This window comes from Trichosurus vulpecula, chromosome 1, assembly GCF_011100635.1.
Source record: "Trichosurus vulpecula isolate mTriVul1 chromosome 1, mTriVul1.pri, whole genome shotgun sequence".
Lineage (NCBI taxonomy): Eukaryota > Metazoa > Chordata > Mammalia > Diprotodontia > Phalangeridae > Trichosurus > Trichosurus vulpecula.
In genome coordinates this window covers 481968823-481990955 of record NC_050573.1, presented here as the reverse complement: position 1 = coordinate 481990955, position 22133 = coordinate 481968823, and the positions used below count along the sequence as shown (strand labels likewise).

Genomic DNA, 22133 nt, shown 5'->3' with positions numbered 1-22133 from the left:
TTATTACCAAGAGCCAGTCACTATGCCTGACTCTGGGAAAGCAAAGACAAAAATGAAACTATCTGCCTTCCATCCCAACCAGAGATTTTATCCATGTAGGAAGCTCCCCATTGTGGAACCAGACTCTACCACCACAGATCAGTGATTCATATGCAAATTATAAACTTAAGGAATTGCCTGAGTGGGGCATTAAGAAATTAAATGACTTGCTTAGTCAATGGTGGGACTTGAACCCAGATAATCTTGACTCTAAGCCTTCCTCTCTAACCATAATATGTACAAAACAGAAGATGAATGCAAAGTATTTCTGATGCAAATGAGTGCTAACAACTGAGGAATTCCAAAAATGCTTCTAAAGTTGAATCTTAAAGAGAGCTAGAGATTCCAAAGGCAGAGGTGAAGAGAGAGAGAACATTTGAGTCATAGAGCCTGTACCAGAAACAAAAGATGGAATATCTTATACCAATAGCAAGCTGACCAGTTTGGTTGAACTGTAGTAATGTGTGAAAGAGTAAAATGTGATCAGCTTTGAAAGATGGATCCAAATTGTGAAAGGCTTTAAATGCCAAGCGAAGGAGTTTATGATTAATATGGTGGCAGTAGAGAGCCATTGAGGCATCTTGAGCCGTGGAAGGGCCTGTGCTTTAGGCATATCTATTTTGTAGCTATGTGGAAGAAACTTTAAAAATATAAGCATGAAAATAGCTTTCAATTTGTATTGTGTCTCCTTTTAACTTAGGGACCTTGCTGCAAGAAACTGCCTGGTAGGGGAAAATAATATTCTGAAAATCAGCGACTTTGGAATGTCTCGTCAAGAAGATGGTGGCATATATTCATCTTCTGGCTTAAAGCAAATTCCCATCAAATGGACTGCTCCAGAGGCCCTCAATTATGGTAAGAATACATTCTTTTTTTCCTTTTAGTAAATAAAATGAGCTACATACAGCATGAAATTATTCACAAAATAGATCACAGAATTTGAAGTTTAGTCCAATTTAGAATTACTTCAGCATATGTTTGGTCACAATGATGTGTAAACTTTCGTGCCTTAATACTTTACATTAAATATGTTACATTAAGTATATAGGAATTGTTTATCAGATTTCTTCACAAAAATAGTGTTTGCACTTCACTGACATTGATTCATTTATGATCGCCTTTGAAAAAAACATGACTGCACATGCTGTTTTAAAAGCATAAAAAATATAGGTGTGTCTGTGCTAACTCAAATAGTTGAAATACATGCACAGTAACTAAAATGCACCAATTCTGGTGCTAGGCCCCTGCAATAGGATAGTTTATGTTTGACTATATTTGACTCAGTAACTACATCTAAAATTATGTCCCTAAAATTAATCTTCATGGATTCTTTAGCCCTTCATCATGAAAATTTATGTGTTTTCCTAACATCTTTTTTTTTTGTTGGATGTTGGGGGGAGAGGGTGGGATGGTGCCGTGGGGAGGTCTATACCTGTGATTTTCTATTGAGGAAATTCCCCTTGCAAGTGCAGATCGGCAATGCTATTCTACATTTTACAGCCTTGCTGAATTACCTGGGGTACCCATAGGCTAAATGTCATTCAATCTTTTTTAACATTTTGGGATGTCTTTTTAGTATAACTCTTATAGGAAAAGGAAGACAAAAATTACTTTTTTAAATATGAGATTTTTTTTTTGCTTAAATTTTATGCATCATTTCAAAAGGAAATACAACACACATCTTATGTTTGTTGGGATAATAAGCTATAACAAGATCAGGAAGAAAAGATGAGATTGTGCTTTAAAGAGAAATCCAAAGTCCCATTTTCAGGAAAGGAAGGCAATTAAGAAGCAGCATGCAAGTCTAGGGTTGGTGAATGAGTATAGCATGTCTTGAATAATTTATGAATTCTGATCAACACAATGACCAATGCATGACTCCAGAGGGATTGATGAAGCATGATACCCACAGTACCATTCCACGCTTAAGACATACATTTTCATATATGGTAATAGGTGAATTTGTTTTGCTTAATTCGGTAGCAGTATATCACCTTGATAAAGGGGCCGACTGTCCTCCTCACTACAAATAACAATTGCCACCAAAAGGCAAGTAAGCCCAAGAGCCTCAACAGTGGCTGCACTCCCCAGATTACTTTTGCTTCCAGCTCCCACCTCCATCCACCCCACCCTCCCTTTCCCAATCATTCCCAGAAGCCAAGGTGATAGGGCCTGGCATCTACTTCTGTAGACACTACAGCCACAGTGAATGAAGACCCAGAAAAGAAAGTAATCACCAAAATCCTGTCAAATGGTTCAACTTCAGCAACTGATGATGGCTTATCAGTGGAAGTGACATTAAAGAAGAAACATTACCATCTGCTTTGCCACTGAACCCTAATGGATGATGGGATCTTTCCATCTGACTTGCAACTGAAGCTGCAGAATTTGAGCTCCTTAAGAGCAGAGATTCTGTATTTTATTTGTATCTCCAGTGCTTAGCACAGTAATTATTATTTATTACATTATAGCATATTATTTATAATATACATTATTATAACAAGTATAAGACTAATATATTTTTTATTCATTCATTCATTCATTAAGGATTTTATTTTTTTAAATTTAAGGGGATAACAGTGATGTCAAAAAAATAAGGAAAGAAAGTATAGCACATATTCTCTGAAACTGCTATCCCAAATTCCCATTCACATTGGGAAGCTGTATTAGCTATCTCTTTCTCCCTTAAGAGTTCTAGGAATAACCGTGAGGAGTTAGAATTTAGCTCACAAGTCTCTACTGGTGTACTCCCCACATTGATTACCAATTAATATCAATTACCAGCCAAAATTTTTTAGTTTTTAGTTAGGGGTATTTACTAATATGGTAAGAACAGTTGTTATAAAACATTTGTCCCAAAAGTCTATCTAGGACATTTCTCCAAGTATATACTGAGTCTGGCAGAAAGTGGACTCAAACTTAAAGAGTTCATATGGCTGAGGGAGAACCTGTTGCTCCTTTTCTCTCTCTGTGGAGTCTCTATGAAGTTCCCTGTACGCATGGCAGAGCTTTCTACCAGGTTCCTTCTTTCTCCTGATGCTGCCTTTTCCTGGTGTGTCTAGTTTTTTTCTTGGCATCTTATGTAAATGTTGCCATAAGCTGCTCCTGCTTCAGGGACACTGCACCAGAAGTATATTAAGACCATGCTGCACACACATGGCTATTAGAAAGACTTCCATTTTTTTGAAGTTCACTAGGTCATGCCATTACCTTTCCTGGGTAACATTTCATTCATCCTGTGGCTTGATATGCTCTACCCTTTTCCAACTTGATAAACTAAGTTTTTCCCATGTACTTTGATTGACTGAGTAGAGGCTTGGTTTTTTTAAACCAGATAAAGTATTAGGGCTATAGTATTGTGTTAGATTAATTAGGGTGGAATGATTGATTTGTTTATTCTGTAAGCCCCATCCTTAGAAGGAAAAATGGACCATAGAAATGTTTAAAAAAAATTTGGAGGGACACAGACAAGATAGTCAACTTTAAAACACACATTGAATTTATTATATGCTTTTTTTTTATAAAAGCAACCTATTTCTTATAGAGATTCATGCCTTCATGTACATAGCTCATTTTCTTCTCTTCTTTGCATATGCAAATGTTCATATTAATTGAAGTTGCCAAGTATAGAGTAACAAAAATTATTTTTAGAAAGCATGTTAAATAAAATACTATGAACTGATCCTTTATTGATTTCAAACTAAAAATTTACTTCAATTTGAAAAATTCTAATATTCCTGCAGTTAAACTAGGTAAAACTATGACTATGAAATGGATTTAAAGTTAGGCTGGTCCAGTACCTGCCCATTGGTCCTCATAGATGAAGAAGAATCCAAAATATTCCAGAATCAAAATATTTTGAAAAGTGTTCTGTATAGATCATCTGTTGTGTGTTGGTATGAAATTGCATGATTATCTATATTCACATTGTTTGAATTCTCAAATTTTTTCCTTGCTTCCCAAGTTTTTTTAATGCCCACCATTGCTTTCCTTTCATTTTCTTAACAGTTTCAAATCACCTAGCTAAGAAACTGTGACAGAGACCTTTGGACTCTTGATAATGTATTTGAAATTCAGACACGTTATTTTTGTTGTTTTGTTGGGGTGAAGTTCTAGTAAATTCAGGGTGCCGAAAATAATGAATAAAAAATTAAATGCAGCTTTATTAATCACATTTAGCCTCATCTTAAAAAATTGATGTAAATTTGATGTTTATGAGAACTATGTACTAAAATCTCAGGTGCTTCTTAATAACAATGCTGACAACTGTGATGTAAGTTACCTTCCCCAATTCTGCCCCAGAGACTTCACCTTAACCTGTGATGCTTTTTTAAAATTCTGTTGCCAGACTGCTGTAGAATCTTAAATGAAGGCCTGGTAAGTGATGTGGGCAGGTATTGACTAGGCATTTCTCCTTCTCAGGAATGAATTCAACATTCCAAATATAACTAATCTCCCTCCTCTTGCTAGTTTTCCTTCATGCCAGCAAGAGGATTCACCGCAATTTCAAACAGCCAATAGCTACCCTATAATTTTCCATAGTGATTCTCCTTGGAGTTGTTGTTGATATCTCCCTAGGAATAAATTAGGTATGGTGAACAAGAACAGAAAAAAAGCCCAGGATTATAATGATTTGTATTTAACATAAAGTCTTTTTTCTTCATACAGCCTCAAGTACCTTCTGGCTGATTCTTACATTTCTGTTACAGAATTATGGATAGACAACTGAGGCACAGTTGCCTAAATGTCTTCCTAATAAAAATTCAGCTCTCTAGGCATTGATCCTTGGTTCTGCTTAGGAAATTATTAAATTCCTGGCCCAGAAATGAAATTATTTTGAATAAACAATTAGAAGAACTAAAATATAACTCCATATTTTTTCAAGTTCATTCAAAGTTTTACTAAACCAGCTTTTTATGTTCTGTCTTTCTGTTACCAAATGGTTTTATTGGCAAGAGCATAAAGCAACCCAACAAAAAATTGTTGACAGCAGTGATGGCCAGGTAAATTGACAAATTTCAGAAGACGTGAGATGGAAAAGAAAGAGCTGAAGAAGAAGAAGGCATTTCTCATGCAAATGAGGGTGTAGTTTATGATACCACTCACAAGAGGTCTTACACAACAAGGATGCTCTCTGAGAAGCTATTTCAGTATTCAGAGACCAAAACTGATGCGAATTAATTAGCATTTCATCCTAGAGTTATTTTTCTAAAGAAAATACTATTGAATTTTGGTAGGTAAAAGCTCCCTATTTTTTTTCCAGTTTTAATCCACAAAAGTATTCTGTTTGGTATTGAATTTTTTTCCTATTTTTTAGCCATTTTCTATCACTGATTTTTTTCCCCCTTGTAAGTTTGCAGTCTTGGATTTGACATCTATACAGATCTGTGCAACAAATTGGAAGATTGACAGAGGGTAACTAGAACATATGGAAAGTACATTTCTGGGACATTGGGCTATAGAAAACCCTGCCTGAATTAAATTTAATAACACTGTACTAGATTAAGTATCATCATCATTACATTGCAGTTATCTTTATGTCCTTCCTAGTATTTAACATGTAGTAGCTTAACAAATAATGATTGAATAAATGAACAAAAATGAAAGTTGATATATTTGCAAAGGACAAATAGAATATTTTAAAACCATGAAATTGAACAAATTTTCAAGAATATATTTTTCAGTGTGTTACAAGGAAATTTTAATCAAGCCTTTCACTTTAATTAGATTTGTGTAGCCAAAAATACTTTGAAAATGTAGCCCACTAATATAAAAGGTTCAAAAGCTATATCATTATTTTCTTTTCATTTCCCCCATTGCTTAGAACATAATAGAAACTCAATAAATGGCTTCATGATAGGCTTTTAAAACCTAACCACAGATACGTTCATGATTTTTGTATTTCTCATATATATTCTTGGGTTTTACATGACTGCATCCTTTTTAATCTCTACACAACCACTGGTCTATCTAACTTTGTGTGTAGATGGGCAGGTTGAGGGATCAGGATGGAGGACATAATTAACTGAATAACTTGTACTTTCTTAAGAAACTAATTACTTTTAACTTCCATTCATTGAATGACTTTAATGAAAAGTGATAAATGACTGGATGCTAAACTCTGAAGAGAGTTGATAGACAGACAAGAAAACTAATCTTACCACCAACAGTATCATGATTTTCTGTAATTACTATCTACTAAGAAGGAAGGCTAATTTAACACAGCTGGAAATGATATTCAGTAAGTGGGCAGAAATCCTACTGACGTCAGAACCCTTAACATCATTCATACATACTCCCATTACCACTTTACTGCCTTCAGAGAAGAAAAAATGGTGGTTCACTTAAAATAACAAGCAAAAATAGGAGAAAGATTGAATTTTGTAAATATTAGAATGACAGTAAATAGGCCAGAAAAGTATGAAAGAGATAGAGAAGGAAATCATTTGAAGAATCTTTAAAATAATTCCACTTGCCAAGTAGTGGAACTAAACTAGCACTTTTTTTGGCCCTCAATTTGAAATTAAAATAAAAACTTGTAACTTTTGAAATTCCTTAAGATTCTTGGTACTTTGGGAGATTGAGATAGAATTTTGTTAAGTTGTTGCTGATAATATTTTCTCTTTTGAATTATACACCTGTCTCCAAACTCATTTACTCATATTTAGTGAGGCAGTTGCATGAGGATATTTTTACAAAACAAGATACTATGTATTTCAAAGAAGTTGTTTTTATCAGCCATCTATGTTAATTTCCTCACTGTTCAAAACAGAAAAAAAATTGCATTTTTGGCAAATCAAAGAATCAATAAGAGAAATGAGACTTATATGTAGGAAAAAAAACATAAACGGCAAAGAATAAAAATTAGTATAAAGAATGTGCCTTATTACTTTAAGTTTGTTCATAATTTTAGTGAGAAAAGAAAATTGAATCTAGGCAAAAAACAAAGTATCTGAAATCCAGCTTATAAATCTCCTCTCAAGCAGTGGTCTATCCAAATTTATATATTTTCTATGGGAAAAAATCATCCTGTTCAGATGTCACTTGAAGAACAAGTTCACATGATTGACAAATATTTTTCCTCAAGGGAAAAAAGAGACTTGTTTACATATGCCAGATATTTAGAGATTGTGAAATAAAACTTTGGAAATGAAGCAGAAACATTAATAATTTATCCTTTTTGTAATTTTAAAATGTAATAGTGAAAATATATATAAATTTTATATATTAAAATTTATATATTAAAAAATGTCTTCCACCTCTAAACCACCTGCCTGTTCACTCTTGTTTTTGTCTCTCTTCTTTTTTCCTACCAGGAAGATACAGTTCTGAAAGTGATGTATGGAGCTTTGGTATCCTTTTGTGGGAGACCTTCAGTTTAGGAGTCTGTCCGTATCCTGGAATGACCAACCAACATGCCCGGGAGCAAGTGGAGCAAGGTCAGTATGGAACTGGAGTTTGAAATCTTCACAATCAGTTTACGAAGTAAATGTGCAAGCACAAGTTCACAGAAATTGCCCCAGTTTGTTGGTGGGAAGAATTGAAATGTGAAGTTGGATTGGGCAAGATGGTTAGAGCAGTAATTCCCAAACTCTTTTTATTTTTTTTTAAAGAATTACAATTGTCTTCTGTTTGGAGGATGGTTGAAGAATTTTGTAACACTCTTTGAAAAACTTGGGAAATCACAATCCCAGGGTTCATAATTACTAGGTGACAATCATGGCACATACAGCCTTGTGTGCCCTTAGAGTGCCCTTAAATATGGTCACTGAGCAAACAAAGTATACTGTTCTAAAAAAAAAGAATTTACAAGAAAATGCCAAGCCATTGAATAAGATTGAAAAAATGAAGGAAAATTTTAAAATTCCTGGGTAGGTAGACAGCTTCTTTAACTTTGTATTTATTTTGTATTTGCTTCCCTATGTTCATATGCTTTCCCCTCAGTATAATGTAATTGAGGGCAAGGACTGTTTTCATTTTTGTTTTTTAATCCATGCTACCTAACATAGTACCTGGAATATGGCAGGTGCTTAATATATGTCTGTTGAATTGACATTATTAATTTATTTTCTGTGAGAGTGACCTCTAAGTCAGATATTAGATTTTTTTACCTCCTGCCATTAGGCACAGGAAATAAATTTTATTTTATTTGATAAATGTATGTTCTTGAATATTAAAATACCTGTGAGACTTTTATTAATAAAATCCAAGCCATCATTCCCATTGGGGAATGGGAAAGAGGATGGCAAAAATCAGGAAATGCTACCCAGGATGACGTATATTGAGAATTCTGTATACCCTGAGAACACTATGTTAAATTGTAAAGACCTGGAAGCCACCATGAAAATATCCATCTGGGCCCTGGCAATACCATCCCAGTCAGTGCGATGTATCTGCTCCTATGAGTCTGAGAAATGAATGAGAGAACGCAGGTTTCAGACTGACCCTACTTGGAACTGTTGTAATTAGCAACTTGACACTAGGAACAGTGTCTTGGACCACAAGAAGGCAAAACACTTTAGAACAAATCAGAAATACCAATATCCCACCTACTAGAAAAGTTTTTGGTATGGTTGATGCTGACCACCAAAGGGTTGGTAAAAGAAGAATGCACATAAAATAGACTGAAGATATGAATGCTTTTATTACATGTGACTACTATGTCATCTTTTTTTTCATTGGAATCATCGGAAGCTGAGCTATCGTTTGTAGGCAAGGACTTCATATTTTTTTTTTTGCTCTTTTTGTACTGTCTTCAGATCAAAGTTACACAGCATATTACAGATCAATACAGAGAAATCATAAGAAACAACTACATTCTTAAATGCAGATGAGAAAGGAATGAGTATAAGTTAAGAATTTACTTTAAACCTGGAGAAAATGTGAAGAACCTACGCATTGAAAATCTATACTTAACACAAACCTCAGAAATGTTACCTAATAATGAAACATGTCAAAAATAATGCCAAAATCTTGAAAGAGAGGATAAAACCAGGCCCTGGAACAAGGTCCCAAAGCCAGGAAGTGAGGCCAGAAATATAAGTAAACAAAATAAAACTCTGAATACATTGAAGAAATACTCTATATTAGAAAAAGCTCAAGATGTAAAACAGGAAGAAGACAATAACCACTGAAAGTGCAAATAGAGCCTCCAGGGGAAAAAGTGGCTTAGCCACATGGACACTTTTGGCCTGGATCTCCTCATTAGATTGGAGGTTCTGGAAGAAGCCAACCAATCATAGGATGAGAACTTAGAGGTAGAGAGTACTTCCAGTATGAGAACTATTCCAGGGGTGGAGAGAGAGCTTCTGGGGTAAACAGGTCTCTATGGCATGCTAAAGAATAAATAAAGATAATCTCATGTCTCAAGTGTGATTTTATTCTGTTTCATTGGTTTTAAGAAGAAAGAAAAGAGAAGAAAAAAGTAATATACTTACTATTTCTCATGATTGGGGTATTCCAGAAGAAGAATATACAACCATAGAGTAGGGTTAAAATGGGCATCTCATGAACCTCATTTTTATCTGAACCAGTGGTCAAAGGAGGATTAAAGATACACACACATGCACATGCACGTGCACACACACACACAGAGTCTATAGAAGAAATAGATCAAATGTGACGGGGAAACAGGTAGAAGAAAAAAGAAGAAGAGAGAGGGCTTTAAGAGGGATAGGACATTTGGGGAGAAATCCAAAAAAGGGCACTAGATCAAATAATAATGAAAAAATCCAAGAAGAAATAACAGTAAATACCTTGATCCAACCCCAAACTTGCACTAAAAGGCAACCAGAAACCTGCAGGTTTAGGGTGATGGGCTTCATCAGGGAGTCAGTACAAGCATTAGTCAAGAGACTGAAAGCCTACAGAACTCTGCCTAGGAGGTTACAGGGGGGTCAGAAGTCTGCAGCACTTTAACCCTGGAGATCCTGAACATAAACCCCAGTAGGATAAAATCAAATCAGGCTTGGGTCAGGTTTGATCAGGATAAGAAGATTCAATGCAATCTCATAAGTATATTGTCTTTCTGAAGAACCTTGAAGCAAGAGGCTGGCTGGGGGGAAGTTCTAAGAATCATTTTTCACAAAGTATGAAATACTCTTTCTAAAAATAGATCTAAATAATTAGAGAAGTATTGCTTATTAATATTTTGTAACCAAGATATAAAAGAAACTTTTGAATTTATAAGAGCAATAGCCATTCTCCAATAAGTAAGAGAATTAAATATTCCAAATCACTAATAGAGATATATAAATTAAAGCAACACTGAGATTTCCCATCACACCTGTCAAATTGTCAAAATGACCAAAAGGGAAAACAAGAATTGCTGGAGAGGCTGTGGAAAGGTAGGTACAATAACATACTGTTGGTAGCAATTTGGAATTATGCCCTAAAAATATCAAAGAAAGAGGGAGAGTCCATATGGAAAGAAGCAGTTCTTCTTATAGTGGCAAAGAACTGGAAACTAAGAGAATATCCCTCAGTTGCAGAATGGCTGAACAAATTATGATATATAAATGTCATGGAATATTATTATGCTGTAAGAAATTGCAAAAGGACAGTTTCATAGAATCCTGGGAAGACTTGTATGACTTATCTAAAGTGTTGAGCGGAACCAGGAGAAATATTTATATAGTAACATCATTGTAAACAAAAACAACTTGAAAGACTTAAAACCTCTTATCAATTAAATGACTTATCATAATACCAGAGAACTAGTAGTAAAGCGTGATGACAGAGGTGATAGACTCAAAATGCAATATAAAATTCAGTTTTTGACGCAGCCAGTATGAGATTTTTTGTTTTGCTTTGTTTTTTGCTTGACTGTTCTTATTTGTTACAAGGCTTTTGTTTTTCTATTTCATTGGGGTGGTGGGAGTAAGATGAGGGGCTAGAGATAGGGTAATCAAAAAATTTTAAAGAATGAAAAAGAAAAGAAAGAAAGAAGAGTTATTGAAAGAGTTTTATAAAATAATCCACAAAAGGAAACAAGAACCACAAACAAGGACAGTTTTGGAGGTTTTACATGTTGAATATATTACATATTTTAAAAGAAATCTAGGCCTTGCATAATATTTTCATTTTCTGCTGTGTGTGTGTGGAAATACCCAACTGATTTGGTGTCTAAGTTCAGAATTTTCAAAAATAAATTAACACCTTACATACATACATCAAATGTTGCAAGAATGCTAAGAGATAGGGTGGAGCCAAGATGGCACAGTGAAAACAGGGATATACCTGAGATCTCTCAAATTCTTTCAGATACATCTTGAGAAGTGAATCTGAACAGCTTTGAGAGAGGTAGAATCCACTAGCAGAAAGAGTGTGGCAGGTTTCCAAGTCGGGAGAGTCCGGAAAGAGAGAAATCTGTTGTACCAGGCTGGGAGAGTACTGGGCACGGAACCACCCTGGAGCACCATACTGAAACAGGAGCAGGCCCAGCCTGCCGCAGCTGTGGTGGGAATCTCCAGGCCTCTCGGCGCAGGACAGTCTATCAGAGCTAGCGGAGACAGAAGCGTAGCACCTGCAGCAGCAGCAGCTACTCCTGGAGCTATCAGCCCACAGTCTGAAAGGTTTGAAACTCACCTTCTTGAACTTCCAGGAGCTATAATGATTCAGTAAACTTGTAAGAGCTCTAATCCCTCCCTTGAATAAACCCAGGAATGCTGCCCTAGAAGAAACCCTAGAATAGGGGAGCCAGAAGTGGGAGTTTAAAAGTCTTTTAACTCAGGGGGCTGTGGGCCCCTCTTGTGGTAACGAAAGAAGGCCAGTGCAGGGAGGGAGGCATCCCAGCAAGCCCCATCTTAGCAGACCAGAAGGAGTTCCTGAGCCCCAGGGGGGTAGAGCTGATAAGGGCCATTACCAGGATCCCAGGCATGCCTTTGCACAGCCAGGGGAATTAGCAGACACCAGTGCAGACCTACAACTAAGACCACCCATGCTATAGAGTGCAGCCATAGGGGAAGAGGAGACTTCCAGCAGCCAGACCACTCTTCCCCCACACCTCACACAGTGACCTCCCCCACCCCATCCCCACCAAGGAAACTCAGAAAGATTTCACTGGGCCTGGATCTTTGGCACACACCAGCCAGCTTCAGCTCAGCATCAGAGAAGCTGCAGCAATATATAGCTTCTAGCAAACAAAACCAGAGGCCACAGTACACAAAGCCAGTAACTAGGCCCCTAGCTCCCAACACAGGAAGTTTGGGACAGAGCTCCCTGGGTGCCAGAAGCAGAAATCCACTTAAAAAGCCAGAAAAAGGGCAACTACCATGAAGAAACAAGCAAGAAAAGTAAAAAAGACTATTGAATCGTATTATTGGAACAGAGATTGAAATACGAATTCAAAAGAGGGTAGCATTGACACTCTACCCACATCTGAAACCTCAAAAAGGGAATAGGATCTGGTCTCAAGCCCAAAAAGCATTCCTGGAAGAGCTCAAAGAGGATTTTAAAAGCCAAATTAGAGAGGTAAGAGAAGAATTGGAGAATCTAACAGGAGAAAATTAGTTCTTGAACAATAAAGTTGGCCAAATGGAAAGAGAGATGCAATATCTCATTGGAAAAACAACTGACCTGGAAAATAGATCCAGGAGAGATAATCTAAGAATTATTGGTCTTCTGGAAAACAATGATGAAAAAAGAGCCTGGACAGTATCTTCCAAGAAATCATCAAGGAAAGCTGCTTCAATGTCCTAAAACCAGAGGGTAAAATAGTCATCAAAAGAATCTATCGATCACCCCCTGAAAGAGATCCCAAATTGAAAACTCCAAGGAACATTGTAGCCAAATTCCAGAATTATCAGGTCAAGGAGAAAATACTGCAAGCACCCAGAAAGAAACAATGCAAATATTGAGGATCTACAGTCAGGATCACTCAGGACCTTGCAGCTTCTACATTAAAAGACAGGAGGGATTGGAATATGATATTCCAAAAGGCAAAGGAGCTTGGTCTACAACCAAGGATCAACTATCCAGCAAAATTGAGCATAATATTTCAGGCAAGGAGATGGACATTCAATGTAATATGAGAATTCCAGACCTTTCTGATAAAGAGGCCAGAGCTCAATGGAACATTTGCTTTTTGAATACAGGATTGAAGAGAGGCATAAAAAGGTAAACAGGAGGAAAAAAATAAAAAGGAAAACAAAAACCTTGTTATTCAACAAGGGCAAACTGTTTACATTCCTATATGGGAGGATATTTGCTAATTTTGAGAATGGTGTAGTTAGTATGACATCTAAAAGGGATATACAGAGGCAGAGGTTGTGGGTATAAATTAACTGATTTGATGATTAAAAACTTAAGGGATGAGGAGGGATTGTAATGGGAGAAAAGGTAAGGAGGAGGCAGAAAAGGGTAAATTACATCATATGAAGGGGTACAAAAACATAGTAGAGGGAAAGAAGGGGGGGAGAAGAGCAGGGTTTGAGCTTTACTCTCATTGGATTTGGTTCAAGGAGGGAATAACATACTCTGTTAAGTATAGAAATCAAACTTGCCCTACAGGCAGTAGGAGTGGAAAGGGGAAAGAAAAGGGAGGGGGGTGGTTAGAAGGGAGGAAAAAAGTAGTAAGGGAAAAGGGTAAGATAAGGGGGGGGTGCTGAAAAGGAGGGCATATAGAGGGAGGCGGTGGTCAAAAACAAAACTTTTGAGAAGGGAGAAATAAAAATAAATGGGGAAATGGGATGGGAAATAGACAAATAGTAATCATAACTCTGAAATGTATGGGATGAACTTTCCCATGAAGCGGAAGCGGATAGGAGAATGGATTAAAATCCCAAATCCTACAATATGTTGTTTGCAAGAAACCTATTTGAAACAGGGATATACACAGGGTAAAGGTAAAAGACTGGAGTAGAATATATTATGATTCAGCTCAAGTAAAAAAAACAGAGATAGCAATCCTAATCTCAGACAAAGCAAAAGTAAAGATTGATCTAATTAAAAGAGATAAGGAAGGACACTATATCCTGCTAAAAGGCATCATAAACAATGAAGTAATATCATTACTCAATATATATGTGCCAAGTGGTATAGCATCCAAATTCTTAAAGGAGAAGTGTAAGGGAGTTACAGGAAGAAATAGGCAACAAAACTATCCTAGTGGGGGACCTCAACTTCCGCCTCTCTGAACTCGATAACTCTAACCTCAGAATAAATGAAAGAAGTTAAGGAGGTGTGAATAGAATTTTAGAAAAGGTAGATATGATAGACCTCTGGAGAAAACTGAATGGGGATAGATAGAAAGGAATATATCTTTTTTCTCAGCAGTGCATGGCACATACACAAAAATTGACCATGTACTAGGGCATGAAAATCTCACAATCTAGTGCAGAAAGGCAGAAATAGTCAATGCATCCTTTTCAGATCATGATGCAATAAAAATTATTTGTAATAAAGGACCACAGAAAGATAAACTAAAAATTAATTGGAAACTAAATAATCCTAAAGAATGAGTGGATCAAAGAACAAATCATAGAAACAATTAATAATTTCATTCAAGAGAATGACAATAATGAGACAACACACCAAAACTTATGGGTTGCAGCAAAAGCAGTTCTTAGGGGAAGTTTTATATAATGCTTACATGAATAAAATAGAGAAAAAGGAAATCAATGAATTGGGCATGCAACTGAAAAAGCTAGAAAAAGAACCAATTGAAAATCCCAAATTAAATACCAACTTAGAAATACTGAAAACCAAAGGAGAGATTAATAAAGTTGAAATCAAGAAAACTATTGAACAAATAAATAAAGCAAAGAGCCGATTTTATGAAAAAACCAGTAAAATTGATAAAACCAAATTACCAGTATCAAAAGTGAAAAGGGTGACTTCACCTTCAATGAAATTAAAAAAATAATTAGGAATTATTTTGTCCAATTGTATGCCCATAAATTTGACAATCTTAGGGAAATGGATGAATATTTACAAAAATATAAACTGCCCAGGTTAACAGAGAAGGAAGTAAAATACCTAAATAACCCCATCTCAGAAAAAGAAATTGAGCAAGCCATCAATGAACTCCCTAGGAAAAAATCTCCAGGACCAGATGGATTTACATGTGAATTCTATCAAACATTTAAAGAACAATTAATTCCTATACTTTATAGAGTATTTGGGAAAATAGGCAAAGAAGGAGTCCTACCAAATTCTTTTTATGACACAAATACGGTACTAATATCTAACCCAGGAAGAGTCAAAACAGAGAAAGAAAATGATAGACCAATTTCCCTAATGCATATTGATGCAAAAATTTTAAATAAAATATTAGCAAAAAGATTGCAGCAACTTATTAGAAGAATAATACACTATGACCAGGTAGAATTTATTCCAGGAATGCAAGGCTGGTTCAATATTAGGAAAACTATCAGCCTAATTGATCATATCAACAACAAAGCTAGCAGAAGCCATATGATTCTCTCAATAGATGCTGAAAAAGCTTTTGACAAATTACAGCACCTATTCCTATTAAAAACACTAGAAAGCATAGGAATAAACAGAATCTTATTTAAAATCTTAAGTAGCATCTACCTAAAACCGTCAGCAAGCATTGTATGTAATGGGGATATGCTAGATGCATTCCCAGTAAGATAAGGGGTGAAACAAGGATGTCTATTATCACCCCTACTATTCAGTTTGCTACTAGAAATGTTACCTTTAGCAATAAGAGAGGAAAAATAAATTGAAGGAATTAGAATAGGCAAAGAAGAAACTAAATTATCACTCTTTGCATATGATATGATGATTTACTTAGAGAATCAAGTAAAAAACTGCTGTACAATGTACAGGTGACATAGTGAAACCGTAGTTTAGGGCAGTGATTCTTTTCTGCTAATTTTTTTGGTTCTTATGATACCCACAAAAATCAGGATTCTTTCTATCTTAGCCTTTTCCCCAAATCTGAGTTTAAGAGACGTTCCTGAATCTCTCTTCTACATAACAGGTATTCATTCTAATTTCATTCTTTAATGAAATTTCAAATTATTTTCTTCCTAGGTTGTAGAAGAATCTTGCTCATTTTAGTTTTAATTTTTCATTTTAATACTGGGTGCTCATAAAAGTCCTTCTGCACTTATAAATTTTACTGGCCTTAGCCTTAAATTGTAAGATGTGAATGTCTTTTAATGAAAATTTTGTTTTTGTTTAGGCCAGTTACATCACAATGTTGCATATAGAGTATTATTATTTCAGGCCCTGAGGTAAACAAAATATGGCTCCTATAAATCAGACAGTGAAATACTTTCTGGGCAACAGAATTGAAGTCCATGTGAATAGAGAATTCTGTATGCTTTTACATGCCATTTGTAGAACTATTATACGAAATAACCTAAACAATTAAAATTTTAAAGTTAAAAAGTTGCACCAAAGATCTTAAGGAAGGCCTAGGATCAACATCTGTTCCCTTTGTACTAATAATCTGAATTACCTTTCCTTCTTCTTTTCGGGTCCAGGATATCGGATGTCAGCTCCTCAGAAGTGTCCTGAAGAAATTTATAAAATAATGCTGAAGTGTTGGGACTACAAACCTGAGAACCGCCCCAAGTTCAGCGAACTTCAGAAAGAGTTAGCTGCCATCAAGAAAAAAGTGACATAGGGATGAAGTCATGCCAGACACCACCCACAGGACTCTGTTTCCCAGCACAGTAATATTTTTCCCTCATATGAAATGAATTTGTACTACATTACCTGCAATAGTCTAGAATTACTTTTTTAAATTAATTGGATTTTTTAAAGTGCCAATTTGAAAATGTCCTAGGCATATATGCATTTAAAAAAAATGGACTGTTCTGCCAAGTGCTGCTTAGCCAATCACAGCTCTTCTGCTGTACCTGGCCATCATCCTTAGAAAAGCACAGCCTATAAATGTAAGGGACCATGGATCCTATCTGTCTGACATGGACTAACTACTCTTGATATTACTCAGTTCATAGTTTCCTCAGTTCAGTTTGCTGCCTTAAGTCACAGAGACCTAATACATTGGTGCTATAACCCTAATTGGTGGTGCCAAGTTGGCAGACACATTCCAGCATTTGATTATCTCATGACTGAGGCAAGATTATATTTTCCCAAACTTCTGTGTTCTTAATAGCTGGCATCACTTCCGTTGACAAGGTTTGAAAATACTAAGATTTCTTTAAAAAATAATACACTACTGCATTTTGCATTTGAAAGTATTTGGACTTTTTTTAAAAACAGTGCAGTGACCAACACATTTGGGTCACCACACAACCATTTTATCAGTAAAGTTGAAATTTTCCTTATTCCCTATCACCCTGTCTCTTTTTGATCAGATCATCAGAAACCTTTGCATATAGTTTCCTTTGAGAGCTTAAGCCAGAGTTTTAGTGACTGCTTTTGAATGGATCCATGAAGAGCTGCTATCAAGAGGAGGAATGTCTATAAAGGAGAGTGACATAAAATAAAGCATTCCAGTAATAGTGATGAAAGTGGTGAATGAAAAGAAATAGAAAATTGGTTTTTTATTAGGACCAGTACCTTTCTAATTTCTTTCATACCTGACCCTTTTCAGTGTTACAATCTAAGCTTTATAAAGGGGCCACAAAAATGTGTCAGTACCTCATAGATTTCATAAAGAGTCAGCAAGAAGTTCATTTCTAAAGAAACCACACAACACATATCCACAAAAACTGCAGATCATTTTCTTCTTAGTCTCTTCAGCCTTGATAGAAGCATCCCCGAACTTAGTTCCAGTCATCCAGCTCCAAGAGTTGGGATTCCATAATTTTAGTCTTCATATGTATATACAGACATGAGTGCATCCGCACACATGAGCAGACAGAGAGATCAGCTGAGGAGCACAACACAGATTCAGAAAAGCTTTTGTGAGCACCGTCTCTTCTGCCCCATGCCATGATCCCTGGTCACACTGACAACTAGAAATTAGCTGACAGGTAGAAGACCATATTTCTGAGACACTCATGTATGTATATAAGCCATGCAGAGTTAAAAATGAGTTTCAGTGATTCCTTTGCCTCTAGCTTCATCTAGTTAGTTAAAAGTCATTTGATTTGGAGTTATCTAGATAACCTCAGCCACTCATCATGATGAATGAGGGGTGTGTGTGTGTGTTTGTGTGTGTTAGGAGGGGCGGAAAATGGCAGTAATTGTGGTCAGGACTAAATGTTGACATGGTAAATACCCATATCTATTGCTTGTGATGTTGCTTTTTTTTTTTAGATAGGCTTAAATTCTATGTATTTTGGCTCCACTTCAGTTTAAAAAAGATAACGGATTTCCCCTGCCCTTTGCAACTGTTTGGTGCCTGTTATTGCACCAAACACAGAATTTTAAAGAATGAAAGAAGTGAAGTGAAAATGCCCTCTGTTTATCTTTTCACTCTTCTTGTAAATATCTTTTACACATACTGATTACTACATTTATGCTAATGATTTATGTTGTGGCATATCAAGGAAACGTCCTTTTAATCAGTTTTTCTTTTTAGTTCAATCAATTGATGCTCAAAAAATTGAGCATTTTGTTGCTATCACATAGACCTGTGCTAGTTAATGCACAGAAATATACAGATAAAGGAGTACACCAACAGTGCTTTTAAGGATCCCAGAATTTAGAGTCAGGAGGCATCTTGGAGATCCAGTCCAGCCCCCTCATTTTATAGATGAAACAGTTCTGTGTCAGAGGTCCCCCAAGTGAAGAACCATACTTCATGTCCAAGTCCTCTGTTTCTTTCCATATTTATCTCAATCAGAGTTTCCTTCCTCACTCTTTGATGTGGTATATGGCGTGGAAGTAGTATAGAGTATGGCAGCTTTTGCAAAGACAGAGTGGGTGGCATTTTCTCTTACTGGTCATAATTCCCCAAAAGAGTTTCTTCTCTTGTAATGGTTTTTTTTTTTTTCTGTGAGAGGGAAAATGTGCATTCATTATTTAACAAATTTTAATGATAATCCCTTAGCTAGGAGATAGATCGTTTTGGTTTTAATTTTGTGAGCAGCATTAGTGTACTAATTAGATACTGGTATAAAAACGTGAAAGTTGCATCAATATTTTTCTCATCTAGGCTGTTAAAATTTTCAGTTCACAGCCTAACTCTATTTAGATTAAAAAGTCTTTTCACGACTTGAGAAAGCTTTCAATATTTAGATTCCATTTTACTCTTTATCCTAAAGCAGACAGTGGTTCAATTCAAGATCAGTAACTCTTAGGGAGACTTTCAGGATTAATCAGTTGTATAGAATGTAAAATTTAATACAGGCGTATATATTTAAAAAAAAAACTTAAGCAAACCACTTTTGTGCCACAGATTTTGTTGTATTTGAGACATAAGTTATTCTTTCTTTCGCTGATAAGTTTTGGAATGATGTGCTTCAAGAGGCTAATTCATACCAAAAGCATGATTATAAAATCTGCTCTTAGTTTGCAAAGTTTATGGAAGAAGGAGTCTGCAGAAGAGCCCAAAACACTATGATTTATTTGTGCAATGAGAAAAACAAAGTTACAGTGTTAAAGAGCCCAAGTTAGCGTTGCAATCTACTTTTCCATTCTTCTTGGTGTTTGTAAATGCCAGATCAAAAGCTTTGTGCTATTACTGGATTAACTAAGGGTTGGATATAAACATTTTTTTTGTACAGATCTTTATATAATTCCTTGGATTTACTCCTAATTACTGGATGTACAACAAAATTAAGTATTCTCTGGCAAGCATTCTCTCATTCAGACATGTTGAAGGAGCTTTTTATTGAAAATTTTAAGTAACCTAAAATTTGTCAACCAAAGAATTCCTAGAGTGACAAATACTAGCAGCATGCAAAAAAAAAAAATGGATTAGGGATTCTGTGGAGTCAATTGTTATAGCCCCAGAGCAACATATTCCTTTTGGTTCATAGGAGGTGGGGAGAAGCAATTACCAGGTTGTATTTGAACTTTCAAAAACAAACACTTTTTGTCAGTTCTCTCAGAAGTACTATAATGAAGGTCTCATTCATTTGCCTTTTGTAAATTCACTGAATTATTTGGTGAAAATCCCTAGGTAAGGTAAGGTAAGACATTTCCCAACTTTATAATAATTTCACAACAGGTACAACAATATTAGAATTCCCTGTTTACAGACCAATGTAGGCTTTGAGGTGAAAGAGAAATGTCGCATTTTGTATGGTCTGAATTTTACAGTTTAAAAATAATTTTTAATCCATTTGGAAGAGCTAAAACAAAGTGTTTAGAAACTGCAGTAGTTTTGAATTCGCTTTAAGCCATAAGATTTTTTTTTCCATGTAACTTAAGCTGTGTTCAGTCTTACAAAATAGTTTTATCTGTAGTTTTGGCTAACACCACTAATATTATGGTGTCACCAAGGTCATACTTAAGAACACTATTGTTAGGCTGTGTATCAAGAAAAAAAGAAAAGCATTGATAATTCATGCCTCACTCCAAAGACCTGACAACTGGATGAGTGCAAAAGAAATAATAAGGAAACAATTCATTTCCAGATCATATATTATTCTTATTTCTAGTGTAGCTCACCTATTTAAGATTAGTTCTTGTGAATTTTCAGATGTCCTAAGTGTGTTACTAAGACTTTTGTGTGAACTATTTATGACCACATTCCCATCACAATAAGATTAATTGAATATATTTCAGGAAACATACTGTTTGCTCCAATTTCACATACACCTCACCACTGCACTAATTTAAGTATTTCTTATGAATAGATTTGATGTCAGCAGCAAGTAGTGTCTGGATCATGAAAGTGTAGGCTTTGATGGTTTCGAAGTCATAGCCCTTGTGTAGAGCATATGTTGTGAAATAGGACAACAAAGGGACAAGGAGCTAAAATAAATATTTCCATATTAATATCTTATTAATAAGTGAAGTGAGACATTTTCAATATACAAATGGATTTCTATTATATACTTTTGACTCAGCATGAAAGTTTGCTATTAAAATAAAGTTGTCACATCTTTTATTATCAATTACACGTTGCTAAAACACACCAGAGTTGTTTTATTTAACAGTCTAATTTTCTTTCTTTTCCTCAATTTTAGTTTAGTCTATAATCTAAATATTAGATTCTTTGGGGAACTAAAATAATTTATTTCTTTCTGCCAAGGACATATTCAAAAACTTCCCAACCCAGAGTCTTCTTGAAGGAAATATTAATAAAAATTTGTGAGAAGCTCATAAGTTTCTTCATAGAACAAAACATTGTAACTAGAGATAATTATAACCTAAAAAGTATTCAAAATATACATCATAGGCCTAAATCAGCTAAAGGAAATATTTTGTTCCCTTGAAAACTGTTATCTTCACCCTAATACAAAGATTTAGCATTCTATAATATATTTGTAGCCATTTTAAACCACACAGAGGTAATAGGCTCAGTTGGCAGTGTATCTACTGAATAAAAGGGGGAAAAAAAGGAAATCATTTTCTACAAAGGCAAAAAAGAGAAAGAAGCAGTTTTATTTCATTCCAAGATGATACAGCCCTGCAGGTACCATGATAAATTTAAGGGAACCAAAAATAGAAAAAGCATCAATAGAAAGCCACAGGGAAGCAGTACCATTGACCACTGGGACCAAAGGAAGCAAAATAGGTCACCTACCACCATGTGGCCATCAGCTAGAGGACTTTCATCTGTGACTGGGATAATGTTATGGTATCCATATCTCAAAAATAATGTTAATGCTGAAACCCATGAGATCTTTTCCGTAGTATAGTGTCATGGGTTTTCCAATCTAGATCTAGTCCTGTCATTCTCAGCTCTAAGGAATTCTCCTGAGTCTTCAATCCTATCAACATTATGGGGTCCCAAAGACCCACTGTTCATTTACAGGAACCCCTATTAACACCAGTGGGCTATTGTTAACCAATTCATGTTTCAGACTTATATCTTACGCATCATACCCTGCTCTCAGAAACCACAATGTCAACCAGATGGGCCGTCCAGCCAGCAAACAAGATAACAGCATTATGTAATTCTTTATGCTAGTAATGTTTGCAGCAGAAACTTAAAAGCATCCTAAAGACTGTCATGATACAGCAACAAAGAGAAAGACTTGATAAAAAAGGAAATGTATGTAGAAATGAAGGGTATTGACAGAAGAGCTTAGAGA

At 35.6% G+C, this 22133-nt stretch overlaps 1 protein-coding gene across 3 annotated transcripts in view; it reads left to right on the top strand.

The window, feature by feature from the left end:
- The window catches only part of FER (FER tyrosine kinase), a 272528-nt gene extending 255225 nt beyond the window's left edge, over positions 1-17303 (top strand). For all 3 annotated transcript variants that reach the window (XM_036738466.1, XM_036738482.1, XM_036738474.1), the window contains 3 exons: positions 740-894; positions 7356-7478; positions 16494-17303. In XM_036738466.1, the coding sequence (XP_036594361.1) occupies positions 740-894; positions 7356-7478; positions 16494-16636 (421 nt within the window). In that variant the 3' untranslated portion in view covers positions 16637-17303. The remainder of the gene's footprint in view (positions 1-739; positions 895-7355; positions 7479-16493) is intronic.
- Positions 17304-22133: the final 4830 nt, after the last annotated feature.